Here is a 10,144-nt window from a genome sequence, read left to right on the forward strand (position 1 = left end):
ACTCTTTCGATCGCGAATTATAATTTATCTTTGCCCCAAGCAAAGCTGAGCTAGTGTTAGCGTGGAGGCGAATCTGCGGCTGAAATTATTCGATAATTTGGTTACGAAAATATTTGAAATTTTATAAGTATACTTTACGTACTACATATTTATTATTCGCACTAACAAATTGATTTAAAAAATCATAATTAGTCCGATAGCAAGACATTTATATTTAACGTATAAATAAGCATGGGTAGGAAGAAGAAGAAGCCCGCTAAGCCTTGGTGCTGGTATCCTTTTGAATTTTTTCAATGGATGTAGATGCCTCGTCTATAGATCGGTAGAGGCGCATTTATTTTTAGGTCCAAATATAATGATGTTGAAGTATTATCTGGAATTTTACACCTATATTAAAATCCAAAGTAGTTTGAACCCTCAACGTTTTGTAAAAGGTACTGCAATAGGGAATTTGATGATGAGAAAATTCTCATACAACATCAAAAAGCGAAACATTTCAAATGTCATATATGTCACAAAAAGCTTTATACTGGTCCTGGACTTGCAATCCATTGTATGCAGGTAAGAGAAAGACTTTTAAAGTGTATTTAACAGTACTTGCACATAGGATTTTGTCTATTTAATGGGTGTAATAGCAGAGCTGATGAATATAGCTTGGAATATTTAAACTTAATCTATTCTGTTGCTTTAGTTAATTGCGCTATTAAATTGAAATTGAAACATATTGTATGAAAAAATTGAGACTACTAGCTGGAGTTTTAATTTTCAATATACGGTTCTGGTTAAGGTTCACAAAGACACAATTGACAAGGTTCCAAATGCTCTTCCTACCAAAAATAACATTGATATTGAAATATATGGAATGGAGGGAATTCCACCAGAAGATATAAAAGAACACGAACGTCAGAGACAATCTGGAAGGGGTAAATATTTTGGTTTCCAAAGGAAATGTACATTCCTTCATTTAATTTTATGCCTCTCATTTAATTAAGAAGATGACTCTGATGATGATGTGCCTACTCCTACTTCAAGTGCAGTGTCAACTTCGACACCTTCTTCTAATCCTGTGATGTCATTACCCAGCATGAGTGCCCCTGCAGGGTTGATGAACCACCAAATGATGCACCACGGTTTGCCTTTTATGCCTCAAGGTGCACCTCATTTACAGCACATGGGACACATGGGCTTGGGCCCAATGGGCATGCCTCATTTAGGTAAAAAGAGTTATATTGAAAATAATCTTTAGATCGACTTTTTCCAAAATTGCTCGTTTCCTAAAAAACTGCAAATAACACTTCATATTTACATAAAACAGAATTTTCACTTATAGAGGTCCTGATATCTGTGTAACCCTGTAATGTATTACAATGGATTAATCATATTTATATCCCCAATTTCTCATACCATAATATTTTTACGGTACAATAGTGTCAAAAATGAGGAAAAGGGTTAGAACAAAATTTTAAACGGGTTAGGTGTGGACATTTAAAGCAAATTAAATTTCTATTAAAATATAGGGAGATTTCAAATAACCCTAATAGACCCAAGCGGGTAGATTTAGTAGTATTTAGATTGATAAATTGAATATTTCTTAAATTATAAATAAATGAACTATTTTATTGACCTTATTAGACCTGAGGCTCCTTTCACAAAATAATTTCAACCGTGTGGGAGGGTTGTTGCTAGACTCTACACTAACTATTCTAAGTTTTTATGGAAAGGGGAATTCTAAGCACTTGGAGGAAAAAACCCCTAAACAGATGGGGAGAGAACTTTGCAAACTCAACGCAGGAATGATTCCCAAGTTTTCACCCAGGCAAGAGTGCTAAAAACTCTACCTTGCTTTTACTAAAATTACCAAATTGAACTAACAAGATTTGCCTTAGGTTTTTAATGGAATAATTTTAGTTTCTAAGATCACATTGAAGAAAATAGATTTTAAACTTTCATTTATATTTAGTATCAAGGAAAATATATTGTAGTAGCACCATTTAAATCTTTTGCTTTGTGTTTTTTCTAGGTATGGGGCCACCATTTTTGGGACATGGGTAAGGAAACTTTTACGCCTTCTTATTACTTAGATAAGCAAAATAATACTTTTCATTAAGTTTAACTCAAAAAGTAAGAGGAGACCAAAATTTAGGGGAAACTAAGCTTTATTAGGGAAACAAGCTCAGTACTTCAGCCTATAGGCCTTTTGGACTAATACAAAACTTAAAGACTAACAACAAAAACAATTTCCAAAGTTAAAATGTTTAAATAAAAACATCAAATGCAGGCAAACAAACCCCTACCTGACAGCAGGTTTAAATGAAAAATTATTTTTTTGCTAGTGCAATAATCCTGACTTTGTGTTTTTCCCGCCCACATTCAACATAGGTTGATTTACGTCTCTTTCGAGCTCAGGTGGTTTTTTGGTTGTTGGGTAGGGGTTTATTTGCATGCATTTGATGTTTATTTTCCCATTGGTTTTCTTCCCCATTTTTTCTCCCTAATTCTTCATCAAACTTATCGCAACCTTCCCCCTTTTATGACAGTCTTGTTCCAGTATTTTATAGCCTCTTTGTTGTTGTGTATTTAAGTCTCAAGTCTCACATTTTTATTTAAACATTTTAACTTTTGAAATTGTTTTTGTTGTTAGTCTTTAGTTTTGTATTAGCCCAGAAGCCCTATAGGCCGAAGTACCGTGCTTGTATCCCTAATAAAGCTTAGTATACCCTAAATGTTGGTCTCCTCTTACTTTTTTGCGTTTAACTTAGTAATAATTCCCAGTTCAACGGTGGTTTTGGTCTTTTATCTATTTAATATCACTGAAAATAGTTACACGTAGAAAGCCTTCCTTCTCCCCTTCTAAAAATATACAGGAATATTTTGGAGTTTCCTCTTACAGACAATAGCTACATTTCTTTCAGTTAGAAGTTCAAAATTTAACAATAAATCTAAAACATGGTACTTGTATGACTTTAAGTTGAAAGACTCACAACAATGTTTGTATTATACTTGCCTAATATTTCAAGTATATAAACCATGACAAAGTTAAAAGGCCAACTTTTTGTGAAACACTATTTTGGCCTGTTTGCTTTCTTAATATTTACAAACACAAGGAGAGCGCAGCTAGCCTTTAAACACACTAACGTAGTGTTGTGTAAAAATTTCATTGGACGAGCCTTTACGCTGAGGGTTTTATGGAAAAAGGGAAGACAATTTTGGTATTTTCCCCTTCCAACAGCAGCAGGCGCTAAAGCGTCTAACCAATGAAAACTGTACACAAGCAAATGCACGACTTTTGACGGGTTGCGTTCTCCTTGTGTGGGGTGCTGTATTTGTTGCTCCTAGTTTACAGTAAGTACTGTTTTTTTGTAGTGCTAGTATGCCTCCCAATGCAATGCAAGTGATGGGGCATATGGGAACAATGTCTAATCTTCTTACTCAAAATCCTGGCATTGTGAGTGCTGCTCCGGTGCTTCAAAACAAACCACTGTTTCCTGGAGCTGTTGCCCAGGTAAATTGGTTCTTTCCTTTTAGAGTAAATAGATGTCCCATATACAATGTCCATTCTAGTTTTTTTTTGTTAAATTTGATAAAGAGAGCACTAAGCGGCTCAATATATTTAATAAAATGGGCAGACTGTGTTTTAGACATTAATTCTCGCTTCCAATTTTGCTAGGGCATAGCCACTTCAACATCTTCCATGTCTGGCTCAGATTATAAACTGTTAAACAGCACTGTGGGAATGAAACCTACTTTTCCCGCATATAGTGGAGCATCGACCACAACTACTAGTAGCTTGTTAAGCGCTCCTGGATCCACTTCTGATTCGAGTTTAGGATTCCCATCTTTAAGTGGACATGGTGATCAAAGAAAACCAGGTACAATTACTACAACTACCATGTCATCGGGTGGTGCTACAAGTAAGATAGTACATCCTGAGGAAGACCTCTCGTTGGTAAGTTCCAAACTGGTTTTGATTCCATTATTTCTTAATGGTTAAAAACTATATTTAAATTACATAATAGGATAATTCCTTCTTACATCATATATTGATTATTTATTATAAGTGTTTCTTTTGGTATGCAAATGTACCCTAGCTTTTCTCGTAAACGACCAACTAGTTTGACAATACCAGTAGCTCAGATATCATTTAACATGGCTTATATTTTACATTAAATAATAGTGTCCCATTATATTTTCTGGGATAAAAATAGTCTGGCAGCTTATTAAACTATTTTGTACCATGCTAATTTCTCTAGGAAGAATTAAGAATCCAGTTACCCAAATACAGAGGGTTTTTGTTAGGCAAGTCGAATTTCTCTACTTCGCAAGCTCCGAGCTCTTCAGCTTCTAACGTGATGCCTCAACAAAGTATGGCAGGCAGCATGTTGAATGGAATGATGAGACCTCCCATGAGTGGTTTGACCATGAATAGACCAGGTATTTCATATGTTAAAAAATATATACTTATATTTTCGGTGAATGGGGATGAAAGGTGGGTTTTGTTATACTTATTTTGCATTTAAAAGCTAAAGTATAAAATTAATTTAAAGATTGTTTCACGAGTTATTATAATTTTTAACGTTATACCTTTTCTAAATCATATTGTTTTTAACTTCCTTGAATTTGTCTAAAATGACCAATTTCATTTATTTTTTTTGAGTTATATTACTCCATTTGGTTTTTAATGAACACCAAATATGAAAGTACATAATGATTTTTGAAGGCTTTAATTTTAATTTACATTTCATTTTAGGTGGAATGTTGCCAACAGCGTTCGTGTCAGCTGGCCCTATGGCATATTCTTCACAGAGAACTGCAAGTGGGTCTTTACTGCCTCCTCCCATGCTGAGTCCTGGAGTGTCGCGTCCCTATTGACCACTTGACCAGATAAGTGATATTTAGACACCAAGAGCATATCTCTAAATCATATAGTAGTTCCGCATAAATATTACCTTGGTTTTTAATCATTGTATAAACTGTCATGAACCTTTGAAAACCTATATTAACTTTGGATGCTTCCTATCAACCTGGTCAAGGTAAGAGTTTTATCGGTTTATGTAGTTTTAACTTGTTAAGCGCTACATTCACCTTAGAAGATGAGGTAAGGCCCGTATTTAGCAAATTTCATCAAATGCTCCCCCATAAATCATTCAACCATCGTAGGCGCGATTGTAAATACTGTTTTCATTTGTATTTTTTGTCAATCACGCATAGTTTTTCTTAAATGTGACCAAATATTCAAACTTTTAAATATATGAATGCTGGGTTTCTTTGGAACCATATAGCCATTCTGACTTACCCCTTAAAAAATTATTTCTTTGTTAACAAATGAAGTTTAAGTTTTATGTCATTCTGTATAATTTTTTGGTCCTAAGAAACTCTGCTCACTATAGTACTCATTTATGCACTGGTAAATTATCTCTGAATGCTTCAGCCTTTATATTGTAGGCAAACATTTAAATTGTATGGGAATATAGGACGTATTATTGCAGACATTCAGTTTATCGCCAGAGGTAGGCTTTTGCCAGTTCCTTTTCATAAATGAGTTTTTAAATTACCAATACTGAGCTTATTTAATTTTAAAATGTAATTACACTGGTAAATAAAAGGTCAACCTATTTCACTGAATGTTAAAAACAAAAAAATGTGTAAATGGTATGGTATTCTCGTTTATAAAAGGTAGGCTATAATTATCTCGGAGTTTGTTTTGGATGAAAGAAATGTTTGAATTGGAAAGTTGCAATTACCTTCTCGTTCTTTTTAGTGGCCTGCCATAATTTACTAGCCCAGATGCTGTTTTGTGGATAAAAAATAGCCTGTGTAATAATATTTGCAATCTGAGGCAAGTTATTCTTGCTCTTCTCTCTATACATACCATAGTCAAACATTTCACAGCATATTTTATATTGCTGTTGGATGCTTTGCATCCCCAACCGTTTTCTTTATCGGTTCGGCGAAATGTCTCTTTAATCTTCAAATTTATTTTTATAAAAAAATTAAGGGATGAGATTATAGGCGTACAATTTAAGAAATATCAAATTTTTAATTGGTTTTCTACGTAATTTAAATTTTCCCTTCGCTTAAGATAATCTCATCCTCAAATAAATGTGACAAAGGAAGTACTTTGTTCTTTGGTATCTTTTGCAGCTAGAACATGCCTTTTATTTTTTTAGGCAGTACTCGCACAACGGTAACCATTATCTACTTTAAATTGTTGTGGATATTGCAGATTGCAAAATTTAAGACAACTAATGTGAGCTAGCAAAACATTTTTCTTGCTTGTTAAGTTAAGCGAAGGTGTCACAGTGAAAAAATGAGAAAGTCAAACAAAATATACTTGGTTTTCAAACGCCTAATCAATGTATTAATAATAGTTACAATTATGCCAAAAAAAATTCCCAAGGGCTTTAATTATTTCATTTTTTCTTGTTATATTTTTTTTAAATATACTGTAAAACACTAAAAAGGTTAAATTTCTCATTGACCATATAAACTTCGGTTAGCTCACCCAAAGATATTTGTTTTTTGAGTTTCTCAATATATAAGCTGTTGGACTTAAAAGTCCCCAACTCCTTGCCGCTATGTTTTAATCTTTAAGGAATCCAAAATGTGGCAGAAGTTCGGCGACCACCTTCGCAAGTGGTTTAATATTATTCTTTTATCCTACAGTCTTATGTCACTACGGTAGGTGTTTTTAGCTTTCATTTAGTAACAAAGGTCCATTATTGAAACATATGCTTGAAATTAATGTTTTTAGTTTTAATAAATTTTTAATTTCAAGCTGAAATTATATGAGAATTAGGGCTAAAACCAAATTATCCAGGCTCATTAAATTAATTTTTTCATTATATGCCTAAAGTTTTTACTCTATATTGCAAAGATTTCATTGCAGTTGTTTATTTTTGTACTTTAAAAAATATTAATATGAATTTTCAGTAAACCAAATAATCATAAATGTAGAAAACAATGTGAAATGTTGTCACTTGGAAACTATTGTAATGCATTGGTAAAATTAAATACTTTTATATGTTTTATGTTGAAATATGTTTGGATTTTGATTTGCACATGCGAAACTTCAATTGGTGATATTTGTAATTACCTATAACTAACTGAACATGCCAGACTAGTTATCATAGCCGTAAGATTTGAATAGTGCCATCAAATTAATGAGAACGGATTTCTTAGCCAGCCCATAAGTCAACTTATTCTAAATTGAAAAAGCCAATCTAGCATGCCTAATTAAGGAATTTCCCTATTGCCACAACAATTTTTCGTTCTTAGATATAGTTATTAAATAATGATAGGCCTGGCAAAGCTTACTAAAATTAATTTGATGGTAATAGAATATTTAACAAAGCAAATTTTTTATTCCACAAAATTAAAAGTTTTATTTACAGAAATGTACAAATTTTCATGTAAATACTAAAGTTAACACATTGAATTAACTCTACAAAACCTTAAGCTACCAAATTAGTGATGTTCTCCTTAGCATTTACATGTGATCATTCAGGAAATAAAAAAGTTGCGCGTTTTAATATTAAGGCAACAGATCCGTTAGTATTTGTTTAGCACTTTCTGATAAGTGATCAGGAAATTTAATGTCAAATGTTATAATGAGATCTCCCCGGCGACTAGGTTCTTTCGGATAAGGTAATCCTTGTCCTTGTATCCTTTTTGTAGAATTAGGTTTAATAATTTCAGTTAATTTAAAGTTTATCTTCTCATTAGTGAGTGTTGGCACTTCAATCCTTGTTCCACACAGAGCCTACAAAAAATAAAAAATGTTGATATATTTTTAAGGTTTCAATAAAAAGAAAGCTGGGGGGGCCTACTTCTTTTAACGTAATTTTTGCTATGTATTTCAAATCATTTCCTTCTCTCTTGAAAGTAGGATGAGGTTTATCTCTTACTATAAAAACAATGTCAGAAGGTATAGAATTGGGTGACTGGTCCCCTTCTCTCTGGAAAGTTATCTTCGTTCCTGCTTTCCATCCAGGCTTAATATTAATTGTGAGTACTTTGTCTTCTCTACGAGTGGTCCTGTTTTCGGCGTTATAAACCTTCTTATTGATTTTCATTTTCTTTGTACATCCTCTGAAAATATCTTCTAGAGTCACATAAAGATCATGTTCTATTGGTGGATCTTGCTTTTGCGCCTTAGCTCTTGACATGTGCGGACTTCCAGCTGTGAAACTCTGTGATCTAAATGCGTTATTTCTTCCCCCAAATTGAGAAAATGGATCTAGTTCCATGTCAATTTCATCATCCATGAAAAAATTTGTACCATGACCCATACCACCTCCAAAAAATGCCTCAAATGGTTTATCAGAACCAAAGAACTGAGAGAATGTCGCTCTAGGATCAATGTGAGTGTATGTAAAAGTATGATGTCCCCCAGGATCACTTCCACCTCCTCCTGACATTCCCCCTTTTAATCCTTCTTCACCATACTGATCATAAACTTCTCTCCTTTTTTTATCACTCAACACTTCATATGCTTCAGCTACTTCCTTAAATTTCTCTTCTGCCCCTGGAGCTTTATTTTTATCTGGGTGGTATTTTAAGGCCTGTTTTCTGTAAGCTTTTTTGATATCATCTTCAGTTGCAGTCTTGGTAATACCAAGAATTTTGTAGAAATCTTTACCCATTTCTCTCTGAAACATAAGATTTCATGTTTTAATGATACTACATTACCCAGCCTGTATCTGTAATACGATCCAATACCCAAGCTATCATATAGAAAATGGAACCCTAAAGGTAATGCTTAATAATCTGAACATAAAACTTACTCCTCTCTTAAGATATTTGTCAAAATTATTGGTTTGCTCTATGTATTTTATTACCACCTAGCTAAGTTATTGGCCAGGAATTATTTATGGGATAGGCTGATAAAATACATGTATAATATAGAGTCCTATTGACATGGCCTAATTTAGTCAGGTTCATATACGTAGTGTTAAATTATACTTGATAAACAAAATATGAGTAAAATTACCGAAACAAATAATGACACTATACGCCAGTAGGCAATGACCCTAACAAACTTAAGAACAAATCAACCATGTAAATTGAAAACCAGTTTTTTAATAGAAATTAGCCAAGGCTTGCAAAAATTACAACAAACACATGCAAAATTCGTTCGGTTTAATTACTTACTTTAGTTAATTTTTCCCAATAAATGTTTTCACACACTTTAATGTTAAAAACTCCTATTTACAAAGTAGAAAATCTACAACTTCGAACAACTTTCGTGTTTTTTTCTTCTCTCCTCTCGATAATCACGACTGCCAAATGGTGAATGCCAAAATATTCTTATCCTTCAAATTGTTGACGCCCACGAAATGCTACGTAAGCAGCCCCTCTACACTTATATGGAATGCTCTAGAAGGTTCTCGAAAGCTAAGACATTTTGTAGAAAGGTTCAGTCTTTCCGCCTACTCTTTACCTAGTGAGTCATCCAATGGAAATAAGACCATAAACCATAGAATATGCTAAGTAACTGTTCTTTGCAAATTCTGAAAAGACAAGCTTGTCTTAAAAATTTCTTTAAACGTATTTGCAGGATTATTTAATTAGGATATCTTTTTAATTTCTTGTCAATAATATGCATATTAATTTGGAAGGATTTTTTTTCGCTTGCCAAGTTCAATATAGTCCACAGTTCAGTGGCGGTTCAGTTCCGTAATTTATTGATATTGTAGAAAGCGCAGCTGTTGACATCTCTCTCAGGAAAAATGTAGCACACAAAAACTCTTGGTGAAACTAGTCTAGATGGCGCTTCAGCGGGATAAAGGTTTCATACCAATCCTTGGAGGCTTGGATGCGTTCAGTGACAGTCATCGGATATTTAATTTTTAATTATATATTAAGTCAACAGACCTACTAAGCCGGAACGACTTGTTCGTATCTATCGAGATATGTACAGTGGTCAAACATAGGTGAAGAGTAGTATACAAAATTTATAGTTACAAATATGCATTTTGAATGATCGTATAAACTAAAGAGCTCCGAAAAATAAAATAATTTTAGAGGGAAATAAATCTACAAATATGCATGTTGAATGATCGTATGAACTAAAGAGCTCCGAAAAATAAAATAATTTTAGAGGGAAATAAATCATGGGTCAAGTGACTAGTAATATATTCCTTAT

The 10,144-nt window shown here is 33.3% G+C and overlaps 2 protein-coding genes across 4 annotated transcripts; one reads left to right on the top strand and one right to left on the bottom strand.

Annotated features, from left to right (window-relative positions):
* On the top strand, positions 1-6,935 carry BuGZ (Bub3 interacting GLEBS and Zinc finger domain protein). 3 transcript variants are annotated; one of them, XR_016472840.1, is made up of 10 exons: positions 6-272; positions 435-561; positions 788-923; positions 993-1,214; positions 2,021-2,048; positions 3,364-3,502; positions 3,668-3,946; positions 4,251-4,431; positions 4,748-5,840; positions 6,172-6,935. XR_016472840.1 is itself a non-coding variant. In XM_090155900.1 (9 exons), exons 1-9 carry the CDS (start codon positions 232-234, stop codon positions 4,867-4,869), a joined length of 1,272 nt encoding a protein of 423 aa, XP_090012026.1. In that variant the 5' UTR covers positions 1-231; the 3' UTR covers positions 4,870-6,935. The 3 variants fall into 3 exon arrangements, 2 of the variants coding, with proteins under 2 accessions (XP_090012026.1, XP_090012025.1); XM_090155900.1 differs by having other exon boundaries at positions 1-272; positions 996-1,214; positions 4,748-6,935; XM_090155899.1 differs by having other exon boundaries at positions 4,748-6,935.
* A 406-nt stretch (positions 6,936-7,341) lies between these two features.
* LOC149932321 (dnaJ homolog subfamily B member 4-like) lies at positions 7,342-9,373 on the bottom strand. The gene is made up of 3 exons (XM_090155903.1): positions 9,151-9,373; positions 7,827-8,648; positions 7,342-7,759 (listed from the first exon to the last, which is right to left on the bottom strand). The coding sequence occupies exons 2-3, from the start codon at positions 8,640-8,642 to the stop codon at positions 7,532-7,534; spliced, it is 1,044 nt and encodes a 347-aa protein (XP_090012029.1). The 5' UTR covers positions 8,643-8,648; positions 9,151-9,373; the 3' UTR covers positions 7,342-7,531.
* Between the last annotated feature and the right edge of the window lie 771 nt (positions 9,374-10,144).

This window comes from Leiobunum rupestre, chromosome 8 (assembly GCF_980474605.1).
Source record: "Leiobunum rupestre chromosome 8, qqLeiRupe1.1.hap1, whole genome shotgun sequence".
NCBI lineage: Eukaryota > Metazoa > Arthropoda > Arachnida > Opiliones > Sclerosomatidae > Leiobunum > Leiobunum rupestre.

Coding starts and splice junctions, on each gene's coding strand:
- BuGZ (XM_090155899.1), top strand. CDS start 232: ATGGGTAGGAAGAAGAAGAAGCCCGCTAAGCCTTGGTGCTG. Junction 273..434: donor CCCGCTAAGCCTTGGTGCTG/GTATCCTTTTGA, acceptor GTTTTGTAAAAG/GTACTGCAATAGGGAATTTG. Junction 4,432..4,747: donor TTTGACCATGAATAGACCAG/GTATTTCATATG, acceptor ATTTCATTTTAG/GTGGAATGTTGCCAACAGCG.
- LOC149932321 (XM_090155903.1), bottom strand. CDS start 8,642: ATGGGTAAAGATTTCTACAAAATTCTTGGTATTACCAAGACTGCAACT. Junction 7,760..7,826: donor CAAAAATTACGTTAAAAGAA/GTAGGCCCCCCC, acceptor TATTTTTTGTAG/GCTCTGTGTGGAACAAGGAT.